Source organism: Bombina bombina, chromosome 4, assembly GCF_027579735.1.
Source record: "Bombina bombina isolate aBomBom1 chromosome 4, aBomBom1.pri, whole genome shotgun sequence".
In the NCBI taxonomy this organism is placed as follows: Eukaryota; Metazoa; Chordata; class Amphibia; order Anura; family Bombinatoridae; genus Bombina; species Bombina bombina.
The window spans coordinates 167,297,879-167,319,528 of NC_069502.1; the positions used below are offsets into that span (position 1 = coordinate 167,297,879).

A 21,650-nucleotide genomic window follows, 5' to 3' on the forward strand; every position below is an offset into this window, starting at 1 on the left:
CACACACACTCTGCTCACATACACACTCACACAATTCTGTGGCACAGTGCCAGTTACTAAGCAATTAGAATGATACACAATCTCTTCTCTACTCACTACTGTATTGTAAAAATAGAAATAATTTACCATACAAGTTTTACACAAAGGACAAGTTATCAATACTGCCAACACAGCTGCTGCAATATGGTGTTCAAGAAACGCACGTGCACATCCCACTTAGGTATGCTCTTCAACAAAGGACACCAAAGGATACCAAAAGAATGAAGTACATAATACAAGTAAAATAGAAAGTTTATTTTTATTATTTTTTTTGTGCAATTTCTATCTGAATGATGGAAATGTAATTATGACTTTCATGTTCCGTTCAAAAACTAAATTGATTTGCTGACATGGGGCCAGTAACAGTTGATGCTAATTCTCAAAATATAAATAACTAGAAAAGTCTATTAAAATAGCATGCTCTACCTCAATCATGAAAGTTTAATTTTAAATGTCTCCATTTGACTATGTGTTTAACCAGTTACTTTACAGTGGCATTATTTCTAAAAACATTTAACTGCAATAATTACATATATTTTTTAAATGACTCATTATCTCCTTTTTATTAATATAAACTTGTATAAAATCAGCACATATTAAAAACACAATGCAACAGCTTTCAATTGTTTTGTGAATTACAAGTTAACAGCAGTCTTTAAATAAATGGAGACACAGAGAAAAATAAAAATAGATACTGCATCCTCTGACTGAACAGACATAACATACAGTATATGGAGTTTGTACCTAATTAAATCAAATGACCATGAAAAAGGGAGGCTTAGCAATATTCAATGTCAAAAACTTTAATTTAAATAATGTGGACACTGCACACTTAACTTCAAACTCTGGGTTTTAAATTATGGATTTAAATTTGAATTGACCCTTTGACTTCCTGTCAGTATTGGGTTATGCTCACTTACTGTACCCCCTGTTAATGAGCTGTATCTGAACACAATTTGTGAATCACAAGAGATGTAGAATACTACTTTACTCTTCTGCTTGGTGTCATCTGTTCTTAGGTTACCTCAGCTTCCAGTTGTGTCACATGACCCTGCTCACTGCATCCTCCTTCTGATTAATCTATATATCCTTTACTTGCTAGGAGGCATCAAGAGGGGTGCCTCCTATTGGTCCCAATTTTTGCTGCTAATATATTGACAGAACACAGGTGGCGCTGCAGCACAGCCTTTCCTTTGACCCATGTACTGCAATGGAGAGAAGCGTTCCTGTACCTGCCTCTCCATAGCATTACATGGGGGGGAATTTTTTTTTTTTTTACTTTTTTTTTTGTTTTAATTAAAATTTAATTAAACTTTGGCCACATATGGCAGGGTAGGCACTGCCTCCCCTGCCTCCTATGAGTGCACGTCCCTGGTATGGGAGAATATCACAAAATCTTTTGTGATTTGCATGGCTGTGAGAAGTTTGTGTAGAGGTCAGGGGCAGGCAGATTGGGTGAAGGCCAGTGATTTTCTCTATACTGCAGAAGGTGGTTGGAGTGCTGCATTGTGTTCTTCTTCTTGATGAATATGAGGTGGCTCTGTTCAAGACAGAGTTTGTTCTTTCATTCTTTATGTCTTTTTTGCATTTCAGAGGTAGTGGCTCGTACAAAACGTGATAAAGGGTGAGTCCAGCTTACGGATGTGGTTGTTGAGGATGGCCAGGTCTTTATTTGGTTAAGAAAATAAAAAACTGATCAGCAGGTCCGGGGCCAGCTTATTTGGCTCCCGGCTATGGGGGGGGGTTGTTGCCCGGTTGGTATAGTGACCAGTTTTTTGCAAAGGCGGTCTGCGGATGCAGGCCCCCTTTTGGTTCATATTAATTGGGAATACTTATCTAGATTCCAGTTTGTAGCAGTGTTTCGTAGGGCTCTGGAGCTAGTGGGCTTACCTGCATTGGATTTTGGCTCCCATTCATTTTAAATTGGGGCGGCTACGGAGGGGCGTTTGTTGAGTATATGTGATGAAAGCATAAAGGAGATTGGGAGGTGGTGTTTAGGGCAATTTAGATCATATGTTTGTCAGCATTTAGTGTTATAAGTTGTTTCTCTGTTTCTGGTTGTTTTTGTAGATCCTGTGGATTGTTGGGTTGTGGGGCATTCCTTCATTTATTGGGCAAGATGGGCTGCAGCGGTTAAGGAAGCTGGGTGTCAAATGGGGTTTCCAGCTGAAGAAGTGGCTCTTCGGTGGTTCGGTTTTAGAGGCATGAAATGGGACCAGGTTCTCCTGAAGGTGATTTTATCAGGTTATTTCGCCCTCCAGGTATTATAGTGATACATGCTGGGGCTATTGATTTGGGTTATGTGGGTTTGAAAGACCTTATTAACAGAATGAAGATGGATGTAGAGAGGTTGAATAGATTTTTTATTCCAAAATTCAATTTACCTGAACTCCGCTCCAGGTTCTACTGAGCGGGCCTTGTTTTTCAAAAGCCCTTCACGGGCGTGCTATCTAGTCACAGTGTGCCCGATCACGCCATTAAACTGAATGTAGCTTGCTCCTGCTCTGAAAGTTTTTGATTTATAAAGTTGCCGCTAAGCTAATGTTATATAATTCTGCACTATGTGCAGAATTATCTAAATTATTTTGTAGGTTTACTGGCCCTTTAAATAACTTTAAATAACTTTCAGCTTTGAAAAATATTTCATGTGAATTACTTTACATATTTTGTGATAGCTCAGAATAAAATGTACTATGATATACAAATAGATTCTTCCCTTGTTTATTTCATATTTGAGACTTGATGAAAGATTACTTAAAGGAAAAGTAAAGTCAAAATTCCACTTTAATGATTCAGATGCCAAATGTAATTTGAAACAACTTTTTCCAATTTACTTCAATTATCAAATGGGATTTGTTCTCTTTGTATCCTTTGTCAAAGAGAAAATCTAGGTAGGCTCATAGGAGCTCAGGAGTATGCACGTATCATTTGTACTTGATGGTAGCAGTGTTTTGCAACACTGTTTGTAGAAATGTTATAGTTTGTTGCAAAGACTGATGCCATACAGTAGTAAAAACAGGTGCATGCGCCTGAGCTTTTCTCTTTAACACTGATATAACTAAGCAAATTTCATAATAGAAGTAAATTGGATAGTTGTTTAAATACTGCTGTAGATATTAAAAAGATAATTTTGCTTTACTGCAGCTCTGATAAATAGAATTGAATTTGAATTTTTTTATAAATATAAAATTTTAGAAAATATAGTAAGTCTGCATATAGATTTATAACATCTAGTTTTGGAAGATTTATTAACTTTTAGTGATTTTAATTTCATAGAACCACATCTCATGTTATATATATTGCAAATGTAAAACTGTACTTTTTAAACAATCTGATTAAAATAAACATTTAATTTTGCAGTGTCATTTTACGAATCTAGTCCTCATCTAGACAACACACCTCAAATAGTTTGCTACTCTAAGACCGTAACTTAAAGCTCTAATGCTACTTATATTTGCCTCAAATAGTTTGCTACTCTAAGACCGTAACTTAAAGCTCTAATGCTACTTATATTTGCCTCAAATAGTTTGCTACTCTAAGACCGTAACTTAAAGCTCTAATGCTACTTATATTTGGCCATTATCTCACACTAATAATACGTGTGACGTCATCGCATTTAGATCTGCCAATCTCAAGATGGTGGCTGATTCCGTTTCATGACAACCAACATGTAGCGCTTGTAACAGATGTTCAATACTTCCGTACTTCAGACCACGTGACCCGGAAGTAGATCCTATGATCACAACGTGGAGTATGTGGTCCACCAGGGATTTGGTGTAAATTTTATGTGGATGGTCTAAGTTCGTGTTCAATTAACCATGCAAGTCTCTAATATCAATGATGTGAAGATCTATAACCTAAGCTGCGGGAAGTCACTGCCCGAGGTGAGCGGATAGTATTTACTGTAGAAACAAGTCATGCACACTCTTTTTTTTTTTTTTTAGCACTCGTCTGCCATAGAGGGTTCGTTTGCAGTATGTTCACTTCTCACTGGCAGTTAAGAGGTTAAATATTATATGCTAGGTAAAATTACTATGCTGCAGCCTGCAAGTATAAACTGTACTGCACCATGGAGATAATTTTCTTCATTGAGTAAATTAGAATAATAAATTAGGTTACAGGGAAGTAGATACTTTTGCATGACTTTATAATGAATGTAAATACAATTCTCTTGCATTTAAAGGAACATGAAATGCCCATTTTTTTCTGTCATGATACAATTTCAACTAGCTGTCTAATATACTTGTATTATCAAATTATCTTCGTTCTCTTGGTATCTTTTGTTAAAAAGACTTAAACAGTATACTGTAGTATAATGTTCTACATATTTTGTTATTGGAAAATGGTGTTTCTGCACCAAATAAACCTAATTTATATTTTCTTTTTTGGGTCATGTTTCCCTGGCTGCCAAACTCTAGAAATTGTATTTGTCAGCCAGTGAACAAATAATTTGTGCATAAACATACATTTCCTTCCAGATTCAATATATTTTAAAACTAATGTCGCTCAATCATTGCTGCTGTTTGTTTATTTGATCTATGCTTTTGAAGTTTATTTTTATCTTTTTTTTCTATCAGTGGCTTTCTGACCGGAAAAAACGAGCGCTACAGAAGAAAGATGTGGGTAAGTACTTAGCGATAGACAGCAACTGTATCCTTATTACTGCACAAACTTAGTTTCTTGTTCAGTATATTTCTAATTCAGAATAGTCTTTTAATATATATTAGGTTTTAATTATATCTATGGTAGTGGACAATGGTAATTGCGTCTAGAAGTAGCGTAGCAATCATCATTTTATTTAAAAGGACAATAAACCCTACATGACAGATGTAGATTATACAATTTAAAGGGACACTGAACCCAATTTTTTTCTTTTTTGATTCATATAGAGCATGACATTTTAAGTAACTTTCTAATTTACTCCTATTATCAAATGTTCTTTATTCTCTTGGTATCTTTATTTGAAATGCAAGAATGTAAGTTTAGATGCCGGCCCATTTTTGGTGAACAACCTAGGTTGTCCTTGCTGATTTGTGTATAAATTCATCCACCAATCAAAAACTGCTGTCCAGAGTTCTGAACCAAGAAAAAAGCATAGATGCCTTCTTTTTTATATAAAGATAGCAAGAGAACGAAGAAACATTGATAATAGGAGTAAATTAGAAAGTTGCTTAAAATTGCATGCTCTATCTGAATCACAAAATATATAGCAGCCAAAGAAAGATGCACTCACAGGACTTTCACAAAAAAAATGGAGTTACTTTATTTGTAACGTTTTCGGGGATCAAGTCTCCTTCATCAGCATAATAAACAGTGAACAAATACACACTTATATAGTGCTTACAATAAAACACACAATCAAACCATACCCCAGTGAATGGCGCCAAACTCCCGGTACTGAAGTTCTGTTTGCGTTCCACCGGTGTTACTAACCGGAAGTGGTACATGACGTCACTTCCGGTTTAGATTTCTAACATCGTGATTACTATTATATATACAATGTAAAATGTGATTAAAGTGTGAGATATCATAAACTGCAATTGCTTTAGTGCCTATTCTGAATACGAATTGGTTGCCATGGCAACGTGTGCACACAAATCCCCGGTTTCAGCTTAAGGGGTAATACTTCACACTATGATTAAGCTCAATCTTTTTGCCCAAAATCAACACACTTATGTGAAGGAACGAAATTCTAAAAAGATATGTAGTATAATATGAATGTGAGAGGGGAGTCATTTGCAGCGTATATATACTGCAGTCTGATGGAATCTGTTTTAGAGGGATATGTTCTTAAGTGTGGTATATAGGTGGCTGAATACCTTTTTGCCACATACTGCAAGGTGGCCGTTTGCGCCATATTTAAGCTATCTGAAGGCTAGCCAGACCTACGATGTGAGACATCACTTAATCATAATATGTGGCTTCCGTTTACCACGGAACATATTGGGGTCCTATTGTGCTGCCCCACAGGGAGAACTAGATCGCTTCGTTATCCTGTGTAGATATGCCAGCTGATAAAACATTATGATGTCACTTGTAAGTCTATAACGTACTGTCGCCCTGCTGTACTGATGACTCTATGCAGATTCAAACGTTAAAGGTGTCATTTGTCCCACAGATCTAATAAAGCAGGCCCTGTATTCAAGACAACTCTCTCATATTAAAAAAATGGGGACCTCCTCCGATATCCATTCTCTATTATGTGACCTACTGCTTCTCATGCAGTGTGTTATTTTTGCATCATCAATAAATCCTCATAATTAAGAGCAATGTCCCCTTCTAGATGTTGATCGACACATTGCTCCAACCCTGGAGTATTCATTTCTCCCTTACCGGGACCTAAGTTCCATTTACTTGCTTCATGGGGATTCATATCCTGTTCTATGACCTACCCTATAGTGAAATTGCCTGTCGGGTGTGTGTAGTATGGGTAACAAATCCCAAACCTACCTGACTTCCACTCAGCCAATGAGAATACTACAGACCCCCCTGGCTAGTGCTGTGTGCCAAGGCCGGATGGAAAAACCCATATAGGACCCCCACCTTCAGCCCAAGACACAGAGTCACGATAGTTTAGAGACTGTACCCCAAGTAAGTAACGCACATTAAGACCGCACTATACCAGGGCTTTAAAGTCAGGTGCTGCATTGAGGCCCCCTGGGTAGATTGTTCCTAGGCGATACATCCATTGCGCCTCTCGCTGAAGGAGTACTTTATTCCGGTCCCCTCCCCTATCTAGAGGGGGGACGTGATCAATCAGCGTGTACCTTATGGATGCCACAGAATGGCTATTTTGTACACAGTGCCTCGCTACAGGTTGATCCGAGTCCCCAGACTTCAGTGCCACTCGAATGGCATGTCGATGGTTCGCCATTCTTTCTCTTAACGTGCCTGTGGTCTTACCAACATAAAAGCGGGAACAGGGACATGCCAGCAAGTATACAACAAAAGTGGTTCTGTTCATATTCTACCTATAGAGCAAGTACCAAGGAACAGTCATAACCCCATGCTTACTCTACGCCGGAGAGAAACATTCTGGATTCACAAACTACACACTTTAGTTCCGGAGGGTCTGAATGAGTGCGTAGATCTAGCAGCATTTGATCTGTAAAGTTATAGCAAGTCCACCATAATACCCTATGAATAACCCTGTAGATTTAAGAACAAAACATCTATACCTACACGTATAGATCTATTCTTATACATTATGCCTTTCTATGGAGGAAAAATGTGACCATCACTGGGCATATCTTGCACTTATTACCATCTATCTTTATTGGTAATATATATTCTTTGATACACATTCTGATATAAGTGACACATTGGGTTAAATTATTAGGAGGGCACACACATATATATCACACGTAATGACACATATATCACACTTAAGGTAATATACATCAAACGGAATGACACTTTAAGATATCTATATATACTTATAGATATACTACATCTGAAATTTATCTAACACTTTTTGCAAGTATATCTCTTCCTACACACTAAGGAAAAATTTCTATAAAGACTAAAAATATAACTATCAGACATCACTTTTCCAAAATCTGACACTAACAAATATATAAATATATCTAACACACACATTTGACACAAGTAAACACATATAGTCACTTGAGCAGAATATTAATGAATACACATATCAATTAGATATCAAAAAACACCAAAGTAACAACTATATCTTGAAATTGAACCACTAATCCTATTGTTTATGAAATTTGACACCACTAAGATACACACATGTTTATACACATACATGACACTTAGTAAATACAAATAGGGACATCATATAAAGGAAGGGTATTAGTAAAATATACTCCTATGGAGCCGCAGTACCATCAGCCCAATAATAACGATTAGTTATAATATGACCTATATATTGTTATAACAACATCACATAGTAGTATGTATCACTGGATATTAACTACTGAAATACACACACTGTGAGTCAAAAGAGATCTAGTTTTATAAAATTTATAAAATTTATAATATTTATGATTTCCTATATGAACAATATATACATACATATTCTGATGTATAACAACATACATCATTTTGGCTAACATTTGTTCTAAATATGGTATTATGTCATTACATGTCTGTAATCATATCCCACTACGATATGTTATGATGGGAAGGACTCGGTACACATGGAATATGATATTGCTCTTTATTATTATTATATATTTTTTCCACTAATATGCCATTATTATATGGGGGTTACTGTGGACAAGAGAGCAAATATATACGTCTCAATTTGTAGTTGGTGTCTATTTCCCATGGACAATGGAAACCACCTACAAGATAATATTGGCCTATCAGTCGAAAGGCTATAGCACGCATAACGTGAGACTGAATGAGATTCTGGTTCCCTTGGCAATGAAAACTTGAGACTCCTTGGCAATGCTGACATGCGCACTAGCATAAACAATAAAAACCTCCTACAAGATAATACTAACCTATCAGCTGTAAGGCTATAACACGCATAACGTGAGATTGAATGGGATTCCGGTTCCCTTGGCAACGAAAGCTTGAGACGCCTTAGCAGTGCTGACATGCGCACTGGCGCAGCTTGGGACGTATCACGTTTTACGCACAACGTATAATTGACTAACACTATTTGTTCCCTTGGCAACATTACTCACATACACATTGACGTTGTACACATGCGCATTAGCGCAACACACACGCCATTTAGAACATCAGATGGCGTTTGAAACTACTCGAATCTAATGGATCAATAGCCCTATAAGGTTAGTCAACAACCTGCCATTTGAAATCACAGTTTATGCACAGCAGTAGATTATAAAACTATTACATACCAATAAATCAAAGGGCTTATAATGTTTAATACAAAGGTTTGAACAAAAAATAGTTACCCTCATATTAAATGTAGATTGGGGCTATTGGCAGAGAGGGATCAGACACTTAAAAACTAAATAAGAAAAAAGATAAACCATTAAACAATGGATTAAAGATGTTCTGATATAAAACAGACCCAGCCTAGACATTAAATAGAAATAGAGATAGGAATCAGATATGATTGAGTAGCATGAGACAAATCTCACTGGATATGGGGAAATATATGTATTGCTACAATATTATAATATTGATGTGTTTTATGTATTATGATTAATATTTGCACTGCAAAGTATGAGGTAGATTGTTTCACTTGACTCATAAAATGTAAACTCTGATGTACATTGTTTAAGTATACAATACTGTGTCACATTTGTTGCTAAAATATATCAGTAGCTAGGATACTGATGATGTCATAAACCACACCCACAACAAGTGTTACCAATTATGTTAAGTGGTTTGTTTAGGAATATATAGCAAGTGTTTGTAAACCATTTTATTATGCCTGAGGAAACAGTCTGAGACTGAGAAACGCGTCGCAATTTAATATTATTTTATTAAAGTGATTTTAACTTTTACTATAAACACTTGCTGCCTATGAACTGGTTTTTATCTGAGGATATCACTGACCTAAAGACCACTGAGAGGACTATTGCATGCTGTATGCCACGAGCTAAGTCTGTTGGGTGACTGAATTAATCCCAGCTTGTCTCTATAGCATCATTGGGGATGCTTCACCAAATACCCTGAACAACTCGAGAGGCCGGTCTGCTGGGTGACTGTTATAGATCCCAGACTGTGTCATTTGCACCAATTGAGGTGCTCCAATACATGTGAGTTCAACTATATAGTAAAATCTACATAAATTTGGAAACTACAATATTGGGCCATGTGGCGCATCTGTCTCTGTTTGATATTTTAGATTGCTTAATTGGATCCTGGTCTGGACCACTACAGATTGCTGCCTTGGTATTCTACTATCAAGACCTTTATAAAGGACAATATAGTGATCATTGTCACCCATTAACCACTATCTTTGAGTGAGATATAACTATCCTATTAACATTGTGATTATCAAATTGTTTAGGCTAACATCTATTTACTCTGTTCACAACGTATATACTAGTTTTGAGTGAGATACAACTGTCCTATTAACATTGTGATTATCAAATTGTATAGGTTAACATCTATTTACTCTGTCCACAACATATATACTAGTTACTACTGAATCAGTGTATCATCATTTATACTGAAAAGTGCATTTCTATTGGTAACATATAAGCTACCTCATATACTACATATTACCATTTATAGATACTCTCAAGGGCGCCCCCTTTTCTTTTGTTGTATTAATAATTTAAGTAGGCCACCAGGGGTAGACGACCTGATTGTATCATGCTCTCATCTTTAGAGAGAAATAATAGGAGGAAAAATGGCTGTATGAACACTATTGAGTGTACAAATGAGGGCAATAGTGATCCCTCTATGCAAACACTATTTTATACACTAGAGAATCTTTTGAAGACTGAGCACAGACATTGGTGGGATTTTGAAACATTACAAAAATATAAAGCTAAGAACCAAATCCCTAGGGGTCTGAGAGTATTAAAAAACTGCTCTTTTAAAGACAATACTGAAGTCAATAAGGAGTGGGAAGATGCCCTCAATGTCTGTGCCCACACTTTCATGGATATCCTAATTAAACATCGACAAAAACTATTTAATGATGTCGGTATTGAAATAGATAAGATACAGAAAGAACTTGAGAAATTTATCACACATACTGATTTTGAGAAACTTAGAAAATCTGCATATGACAATGCAGAAGAGTATCAGAGGGATATCATCAAAAAGAAAAACAAAAAACTAAGTAGAGATGAAGATGACTACTCCAAAGGAGAAGTCTATACCTATAATCGTACAAACAACAGAAGTAATGGCAATTACTATATCAATAATAAAAGTAATGATAATCATTATACACATATGACCAACAATAGAAGAACTCAACAACATGATGGTATTAATACAAAGAACATGTATAAACATTCTCCTGCATATAATGAAAATCAAAGAAGACCCCAACAAAATTATGGCAATTACAGGAATACAAACTATAAACCTTCTTCATACGAGCCATACACTCATAGAGATAACAAACAACATCATATACCTTATAAAATTGGACATACTGAACACTCACATATGGGACATAATGATACAAATTTACAAAGGGGTAGCAATAATCATTTATCTTTTAGTAGATCCCAAAATAATGGCAGTTATCATCACAAATCCAACCATTCATATGGACAGGATTATAGAACTAAACATAATGAACAAAATTATGAGAATGAACAGAGAGGTGATTTCAATCAATATCGCCACTCTGGACCACACAATTATTCAGATTATCAACCTCCAAGAATGACTAACCAACATTATGTTGATAGTCCTCAAAATTCCCGCAATCATTTAGACTGTCAACCATATGGAGGGAACAATCAACATTATGTTGAAATCCCCCAGAATATAACACCCAATAATCACCAAGAAAGACCAGTATATAAAGAAAAAAGCAGCTACTATTTCCCAAAACAGTCTGAACATCCACATCAACCTAATATCAGAAATAAATCATCTGAATCTGATAATAGGTACCAACCATTGACTATAGAAAGTCATAATAATACAAGTAACCCACCAACACCATACGATGAAGGAGTTAGTCGCACTCCTTTTTTAGGTGTGGGCCACAACTCACAACTAGAGCAGTGGACCCTATCCCCCCGGCCGCCGCGACAAAAAAGAACATTCGGAAACGGGGAAGTAGAGGAAAATCCTCAACCCTCAAAAAAGAAAAGCTGTTAAATTATAAAAAAGGGATACATAATTTGTCTAATTTTGAACTATCAGATGACGAAATTAGAGTTCTGGGAAAGGGTCTGTCATTTAGCCCTTCCAATAGTCCCAATATGTTCCAGTTATTTGTGGATATAAACAATTTCACAAGAAAACTGTCGTTGCAAAAATATTTTGCAGAGAAACGCCTTAAAAATACAACTAATAGACCAATTATTGTGGATTCTATGAATGAGCGTTTGACTGAGGGTACAATCATGTATGAACCAGATACTCTGTTGGAACAACTGACCGAAAATTACATCCATACCGATTTTAAGCCAAAATCGAACTTTAATCCACATAGAACCAAGAATTCACATATTTCTATCTTTCAATCTATGGTGTTAAAGGATCTGGAGAAACTCTCCAAAAGATCTAAATATAAAAATAATCTGAGCCCTGGGGAACGTATTGCTCTTAAATCTCTAAGTAACAACAAAGAACTTGTGATCCGCCAAGCAGACAAGGGCGGAGGAATAGTGCTTCAGAATATCACAGACTACATTGAGGAGGCTAATAATATTCTCAACAATGCCAGCCACTATAGGATATTACCTAGCAATCCCACATTTGTGTATCAAAAACAACTATTATCTCTCCTCTCTGAGGGTTTTGATGAAGGCATTCTTACTAAAAAGGAGAAGGACTACCTCTATCCGAAAAATCCGAGTGTGGCCTTCTACTATCATCTTCCCAAAATACACAAAAATTCTTCTAAACCTCCTGGCCGCCCTATAGTGGCAGGCATAGATAGCCTCACCGACCATGTTTCCGCATATGTGGATTCATTTTTACAGAAACATGTGATTACCTTACAATCTTTTATAAAAGATTCGACTGATTTAATAAATAAGCTAGCTACTCTGGGGATTACTAAGACTGACCAGAACCTGTGGTGGATTACGAGCGACGTTAGCTCGTTATATTCAAACATCCCACATGACAAAGGATTAAGAGTAATCCAGTCATACTTGGCATCTGATATCTACATGCCAGTCAAACAGCAACAATTTATTACTGAACTAATTCAGTTCATTTTACATCACAACTATTTTCTTTATCAGGGTATGTACTACCTTCAGGTGAAGGGGACGGCCATGGGCACCAGATTCGCACCCAGTTTTGCCAACTTATACATGGGCAAATTTGAGGAGACCCATGTATATGGATCTCCTATGAGTGCGAGTCTGGTGTTCTATGGCCGTTATATAGATGATCTGATTTTTTTGTTTAGAGGCACATATGAGGAGGCAGTAATATATACCAATTCTTTAAATTCAAATGAATTTGATTTGGAATTTACAAGTAATATTCAATCTAACATGATTGAATATTTGGATCTACTTCTCTTTTTTTCTGCTACTGGAGATATCATGTCAGAAACCTTTTTTAAGAAGGTTGATTGTAACAGCTTTCTCAATTATGGGAGTAACCACTATCACTGTTGGAAAAAGAATGTCCCATATGGGCAATTCAGAAGAATCCGACGGAATTGTAGCACAATAGAAAGCTACAAAAAACAATCTATGATTCTCAAAGATAGATTCATGGAAAAAGGGTACCCATCTGATCTAGTACAAAAAGGATATTTAAGAGCTCTGCATGATGACAGAAACAAATATTTGTCACAAACCAAATCAAAAGTTAAATCCAATGAAGAAAAAAACTATGAGTCAGGTAAAACACCACTTTTCATCACTGGCTATAGTAGCCAATATAGAGAAATTAGTAACATCATTATAAAACATTGGCCCATTATATGTGACGACCCATTTCTAAAAAACTCTGTGTCTATGAAGCCTAGGATTGTCTATAGGAGAGCCCCTACACTCAAAAACAAATTGGCCCCAAGTAAGATAGTGAGAGATAAAATATCATCACAAAATCAGGTCATAGTCCCTAATAGGACTTTTTTGGGCAAGTTTATGCCCAAAAATGGAGTATATAAATGTCTCAAGCCACGATGCAATATGTGCAAAGTGGTGAGAGCTGGTACCAATACGTTCTGTTCATATCAAACGGGGGAACAATTTAAGATCACCAAGAGACTCTCATGTGAATCCACGTACGTAATTTATCTGATTAGCTGTACATGTGGGGTCCAATATGTAGGGCGTACCTCCCGAACCATAAAGAAAAGATGGAGTGAACACAAATATAACATAGAAAGAAAATTTCTTAAACACAGCCTATCAAGGCATTGTGCTTACGCACATAAAGGTAGTTCCAAATCTGTTCATATTCTACCTATAGAGCAAGTACCAAGGAACAGTCATAACCCCATGCTTACTCTACGCCGGAGAGAAACATTCTGGATTCACAAACTACACACTTTAGTTCCGGAGGGTCTGAATGAGTGCGTAGATCTAGCAGCATTTGATCTGTAAAGTTATATCAAGTCCACCATAATACCCTATGAATAACCCTGTAGATTTAAGAACAAAACATCTATACCTACACGTATAGATCTATTCTTATACATTATGCCTTTCTATGGAGGAAAAATGTGACCATCACTGGGCATATCTTGCACTTATTACCATCTATCTTTATTGGTAATATATATTCTTTGATACACATTCTGATATAAGTGACACATTGGGTTAAATTATTAGGAGGGCACACACATATATATCACACGTAATGACACATATATCACACTTAAGGTAATATACATCAAACGGAATGACACTTTAAGATATCTATATATACTTATAGATATACTACATCTGAAATTTATCTAACACTTTTTGCAAGTATATCTCTTCCTACACACTAAGGAAAAATTTCTATAAAGACTAAAAATATAACTATCAGACATCACTTTTCCAAAATCTGACACTAACAAATATATAAATATATCTAACACACACATTTGACACAAGTAAACACATATAGTCACTTGAGCAGAATATTAATGAATACACATATCAATTAGATATCAAAAAACACCAAAGTAACAACTATATCTTGAAATTGAACCACTAATCCTATTGTTTATGAAATTTGACACCACTAAGATACACACATGTTTATACACATACATGACACTTAGTAAATACAAATAGGGACATCATATAAAGGAAGGGTATTAGTAAAATATACTCCTATGGAGCCGCAGTACCATCAGCCCAATAATAACGATTAGTTATAATATGACCTATATATTGTTATAACAACATCACATAGTAGTATGTATCACTGGATATTAACTACTGAAATACACACACTGTGAGTCAAAAGAGATCTAGTTTTATAAAATTTATAAAATTTATAATATTTATGATTTCCTATATGAACAATATATACATACATATTCTGATGTATAACAACATACATCATTTTGGCTAACATTTGTTCTAAATATGGTATTATGTCATTACATGTCTGTAATCATATCCCACTACGATATGTTATGATGGGAAGGACTCGGTACACATGGAATATGATATTGCTCTTTATTATTATTATATATTTTTTCCACTAATATGCCATTATTATATGGGGGTTACTGTGGACAAGAGAGCAAATATATACGTCTCAATTTGTAGTTGGTGTCTATTTCCCATGGACAATGGAAACCACCTACAAGATAATATTGGCCTATCAGTCGAAAGGCTATAGCACGCATAACGTGAGACTGAATGAGATTCTGGTTCCCTTGGCAATGAAAACTTGAGACTCCTTGGCAATGCTGACATGCGCACTAGCATAAACAATAAAAACCTCCTACAAGATAATACTAACCTATCAGCTGTAAGGCTATAACACGCATAACGTGAGATTGAATGGGATTCCGGTTCCCTTGGCAACGAAAGCTTGAGACGCCTTAGCAGTGCTGACATGCGCACTGGCGCAGCTTTGGACGTATCACGTTTTACGCACAACGTATAATTGACTAACACTATTTGTTCCCTTGGCAACATTACTCACATACACATTGACGTTGTACACATGCGCATTAGCGCAACACACACGCCATTTAGAACATCAGATGGCGTTTGAAACTACTCGAATCTAATGGATCAATAGCCCTATAAGGTTAGTCAACAACCTGCCATTTGAAATCACAGTTTATGCACAGCAGTAGATTATAAAACTATTACATACCAATAAATCAAAGGGCTTATAATGTTTAATACAAAGGTTTGAACAAAAAATAGTTACCCTCATATTAAATGTAGATTGGGGCTATTGGCAGAGAGGGATCAGACACTTAAAAACTAAATAAGAAAAAAGATAAACCATTAAACAATGGATTAAAGATGTTCTGATATAAAACAGACCCAGCCTAGACATTAAATAGAAATAGAGATAGGAATCAGATATGATTGAGTAGCATGAGACAAATCTCACTGGATATGGGGAAATATATGTATTGCTACAATATTATAATATTGATGTGTTTTATGTATTATGATTAATATTTGCACTGCAAAGTATGAGGTAGATTGTTTCACTTGACTCATAAAATGTAAACTCTGATGTACATTGTTTAAGTATACAATACTGTGTCACATTTGTTGCTAAAATATATCAGTAGCTAGGATACTGATGATGTCATAAACCACACCCACAACAAGTGTTACCAATTATGTTAAGTGGTTTGTTTAGGAATATATAGCAAGTGTTTGTAAACCATTTTATTATGCCTGAGGAAACAGTCTGAGACTGAGAAACGCGTCGCAATTTAATATTATTTTATTAAAGTGATTTTAACTTTTACTATAAACACTTGCTGCCTATGAACTGGTTTTTATCTGAGGATATCACTGACCTAAAGACCACTGAGAGGACTATTGCATGCTGTATGCCACGAGCTAAGTCTGTTGGGTGACTGAATTAATCCCAGCTTGTCTCTATAGCATCATTGGGGATGCTTCACCAAATACCCTGAACAACTCGAGAGGCCGGTCTGCTGGGTGACTGTTATAGATCCCAGACTGTGTCATTTGCACCAATTGAGGTGCTCCAATACATGTGAGTTCAACTATATAGTAAAATCTACATAAATTTGGAAACTACAATATTGGGCCATGTGGCGCATCTGTCTCTGTTTGATATGTTATAGAGTGTCGATTGACATACTGCCTGTTGGTATGTGGATGATGAAATGTTCTTGTACTGATGAGTCCGTTGCAAGTGGTGCACTCCAAATATCGGTATAATCCCTTGATGTTAGTATGAGTTTGTGGTTTATAACTTGCCCTTGGGTCTGTCCTGACCAGTAACTTGACCAAGGGCAAGTTATAAACCACAAACTCACACTAACATCAAGGGATTATACCGATGTTTGGGGTGCACCACTTGCAACGGATTCATCAGTACAACAACATTTCATCATCGGTAAGACCACAGGCACGTTAAGAGAAAGAATGGCGAACCGTCGACATGCCATTCGAGTGGCACTGAAGTCTGGGGACTCGGATCAACCTGTAGCGAGGCACTGTGTACAAAATAACCATTCTGTGGCATCCATAAGGTACACGCTGATTGATCACGTCCCCCCTCTAGATAGGGGAGGGGACCGGAATAAAGTACTCCTTCAGCGAGAGGCGCAATGGATGTATCGACACATTGCTCCAACCCTGGAGTATTCATTTCTCCCTTACCGGGACCTAAGTTCCATTTACTTGCTTCATGGGGATTCATATCCTGTTCTATGACCTACCCTATAGTGAAATTGCCTGTCGGGTGTGTGTAGTATGGGTAACAAATCCCAAACCTACCTGACTTCCACTCAGCCAATGAGAATACTACAGACCCCCCTGGCTAGTGCTGTGTGCCAAGGCCGGATGGAAAAACCCATATAGGACCCCCACCTTCAGCCCAAGACACAGAGTCACGATAGTTTAGAGACTGTACCCCAAGTAAGTAACGCACATTAAGACCGCACTATACCAGGGCTTTAAAGTCAGGTGCTGCATTGAGGCCCCCTGGGTAGATTGTTCCTAGGCGATACATCCATTGCGCCTCTCGCTGAAGGAGTACTTTATTCCGGTCCCCTCCCCTATCTAGAGGGGGGACGTGATCAATCAGCGTGTACCTTATGGATGCCACAGAATGGCTATTTTGTACACAGTGCCTCGCTACAGGTTGATCCGAGTCCCCAGACTTCAGTGCCACTCGAATGGCATGTCGATGGTTCGCCATTCTTTCTCTTAACGTGCCTGTGGTCTTACCAACATAAAAGCGGGAACAGGGACATGCCAGCAAGTATACAACAAAAGTGGTTGTGCATGTTATAGAGTGTCGATTGACATACTGCCTGTTGGTATGTGGATGATGAAATGTTCTTGTACTGATGAGTCCGTTGCAAGTGGTGCACTCCAAATATCGGTATAATCCCTTGATGTTAGTATGAGTTTGTGGTTTATAACTTGCCCTTGGGTCTGTCCTGACCAGTAACTTGACCAAGGGCAAGTTATAAACCACAAACTCACACTAACATCAAGGGATTATACCGATGTTTGGGGTGCACCACTTGCAACGGATTCATCAGTACAACAACATTTCATCATCGGTAAGACCACAGGCACGTTAAGAGAAAGAATGGCGAACCGTCGACATGCCATTCGAGTGGCACTGAAGTCTGGGGACTCGGATCAACCTGTAGCGAGGCACTGTGTACAAAATAACCATTCTGTGGCATCCATAAGGTACACGCTGATTGATCACGTCCCCCCTCTAGATAGGGGAGGGGACCGGAATAAAGTACTCCTTCAGCGAGAGGCGCAATGGATGTATCGACACATTGCTCCAACCCTGGAGTATTCATTTCTCCCTTACCGGGACCTAAGTTCCATTTACTTGCTTCATGGGGATTCATATCCTGTTCTATGACCTACCCTATAGTGAAATTGCCTGTCGGGTGTGTGTAGTATGGGTAACAAATCCCAAACCTACCTGACTTCCACTCAGCCAATGAGAATACTACAGACCCCCCTGGCTAGTGCTGTGTGCCAAGGCCGGATGGAAAAACCCATATAGGACCCCCACCTTCAGCCCAAGACACAGAGTCACGATAGTTTAGAGACTGTACCCCAAGTAAGTAACGCACATTAAGACCGCACTATACCAGGGCTTTAAAGTCAGGTGCTGCATTGAGGCCCCCTGGGTAGATTGTTCCTAGGCGATACATCCATTGCGCCTCTCGCTGAAGGAGTACTTTATTCCGGTCCCCTCCCCTATCTAGAGGGGGGACGTGATCAATCAGCGTGTACCTTATGGATGCCACAGAATGGCTATTTTGTACACAGTGCCTCGCTACAGGCTGATCCGAGTCCCCAGACTTCAGTGCCACTCGAATGGCATGTCGATGGTTCGCCATTCTTTCTCTTAACGTGCCTGTGGTCTTACCAACATAAAAGCGGGAACAGGGACATGCCAGCAAGTATACAACAAAAGTGGTTGTGCATGTTATAGAGTGTCGATTGACATACTGCCTGTTGGTATGTGGATGATGAAATGTTCTTGTACTGATGAGTCCGTTGCAAGTGGTGCACTCCAAATATCGGTATAATCCCTTGATGTTAGTATGAGTTTGTGGTTTATAACTTGCCCTTGGGTCTGTCCTGACCAGTAACTTGACCAAGGGCAAGTTATAAACCACAAACTCACACTAACATCAAGGGATTATACCGATGTTTGGGGTGCACCACTTGCAACGGATTCATCAGTACAACAACATTTCATCATCGGTAAGACCACAGGCACGTTAAGAGAAAGAATGGCGAACCGTCGACATGCCATTCGAGTGGCACTGAAGTCTGGGGACTCGGATCAACCTGTAGCGAGGCACTGTGTACAAAATAACCATTCTGTGGCATCCATAAGGTACACGCTGATTGATCACGTCCCCCCTCTAGATAGGGGAGGGGACCGGAATAAAGTACTCCTTCAGCGAGAGGCGCAATGGATGTATCGACACATTGCTCCAACCCTGGAGTATTCATTTCTCCCTTACCGGGACCTAAGTTCCATTTACTTGCTTCATGGGGATTCATATCCTGTTCTATGACCTACCCTATAGTGAAATTGCCTGTCGGGTGTGTGTAGTATGGGTAACAAATCCCAAACCTACCTGACTTCCACTCAGCCAATGAGAATACTACAGACCCCCCTGGCTAGTGCTGTGTGCCAAGGCCGGATGGAAAAACCCATATAGGACCCCCACCTTCAGCCCAAGACACAGAGTCACGATAGTTTAGAGACTGTACCCCAAGTAAGTAACGCACATTAAGACCGCACTATACCAGGGCTTTAAAGTCAGGTGCTGCATTGAGGCCCCCTGGGTAGATTGTTCCTAGGCGATACATCCATTGCGCCTCTCGCTGAAGGAGTACTTTATTCCGGTCCCCTCCCCTATCTAGAGGGGGGACGTGATCAATCAGCGTGTACCTTATGGATGCCACAGAATGGCTATTTTGTACACAGTGCCTCGCTACAGGTTGATCCGAGTCCCCAGACTTCAGTGCCACTCGAATGGCATGTCGATGGTTCGCCATTCTTTCTCTTAACGTGCCTGTGGTCTTACCAACATAAAAGCGGGAACAGGGACATGCCAGCAAGTATACAACAAAAGTGGTTGTGCATGTTATAGAGTGTCGATTGACATACTGCCTGTTGGTATGTGGATGATGAAATGTTCTTGTACTGATGAGTCCGTTGCAAGTGGTGCACTCCAAATATCGGTATAATCCCTTGATGTTAGTATGAGTTTGTGGTTTATAACTTGCCCTTGGGTCTGTCCTGACCAGTAACTTGACCAAGGGCAAGTTATAAACCACAAACTCACACTAACATCAAGGGATTATCGGTAAGACCACAGGCACGTTAAGAGAAAGAATGGCGAACCGTCGACATGCCATTCGAGTGGCACTGAAGTCTGGGGACTCGGATCAACCTGTAGCGAGGCACTGTGTACAAAATAACCATTCTGTGGCATCCATAAGGTACACGCTGATTGATCACGTCCCCCCTCTAGATAGGGGAGGGGACCGGAATAAAGTACTCCTTCAGCGAGAGGCGCAATGGATGTATCGCCTAGGAACAATCTACCCAGGGGGCCTCAATGCAGCACCTGACTTTAAAGCCCTGGTATAGTGCGATCTTAATGTGCGTTACATACTTGGGGTACAGTCTCTAAACTATCGTGACTCTGTGTCTCGGGCTGAAGGTGGGGGTCCCATATGGGTTTTTCCATCCGGCTTTGGCACACAGCACTAGCCAGGGGGGTCTGTAGTATTCTCATTGGCTGAGTGGAAGTCAGGTAGGTTTGGGATTTGTTACCCATATTACACACACCCGACTGGCAATTTCACTATAGGGTAGGTCATAGAACAGGATATGAATCCCCATGAAGCAAGTAAATGGAACTTAGGTCCCGGTAAGGGAGAAATGAATACTCCAGGGTTGGAGCAATGTGTCGATCAACATCTAGAAGGGGACATTGCTCTTAATTATGAGGATTTATTGATGATGCAAAAATAATACACTGCATGAGAAGCAGTAGGTAACATAATAGAGAATGGATATCAGAGGAGGTCCCCATTTTTTTAATATGAGAGAGTTGCCTTGAATACAGGGCCTGCTTTATTAGATCTGTGGGACAAATGACTTGTTACCAAGTACAGCATAATGTGGACTTCTAAGTGTATTTTCTTCCAATAAGATATATAAAACAGAAGCAAGGAATATTATAAGTAATGATACAGCCCATTGGTGTACCATATTGAGGATTATATGGACACCGAAGTTATATGTTTTAGTGTTTTCTTTTGTATGATCCATTTTTGTTTTTATTTTTCTTTATTTTTATTGTATTATGGTATGCA

The 21,650-nt window shown here is 38.3% G+C and overlaps 2 protein-coding genes across 2 annotated transcripts in view; one reads left to right on the forward strand and one right to left on the reverse strand.

Annotated features, from left to right (window-relative positions):
* ATP6V1C2 (ATPase H+ transporting V1 subunit C2) overlaps positions 1–21,650 on the reverse strand; it is a 450,645-nt gene that overhangs the window by 110,673 nt on the left and 318,322 nt on the right. The gene's annotated exons all lie outside the window — the stretch shown is intronic.
* NOL10 (nucleolar protein 10) overlaps positions 3,765–21,650 on the forward strand; it is a 282,225-nt gene continuing 264,339 nt past the window's right edge. The window contains exons 1-2 of the mRNA XM_053709682.1: positions 3,765–3,923; positions 4,617–4,662. Coding sequence (XP_053565657.1) covers positions 3,858–3,923; positions 4,617–4,662 — 112 coding nt within the window. The 5' untranslated portion in view covers positions 3,765–3,857. The remainder of the gene's footprint in view (positions 3,924–4,616; positions 4,663–21,650) is intronic.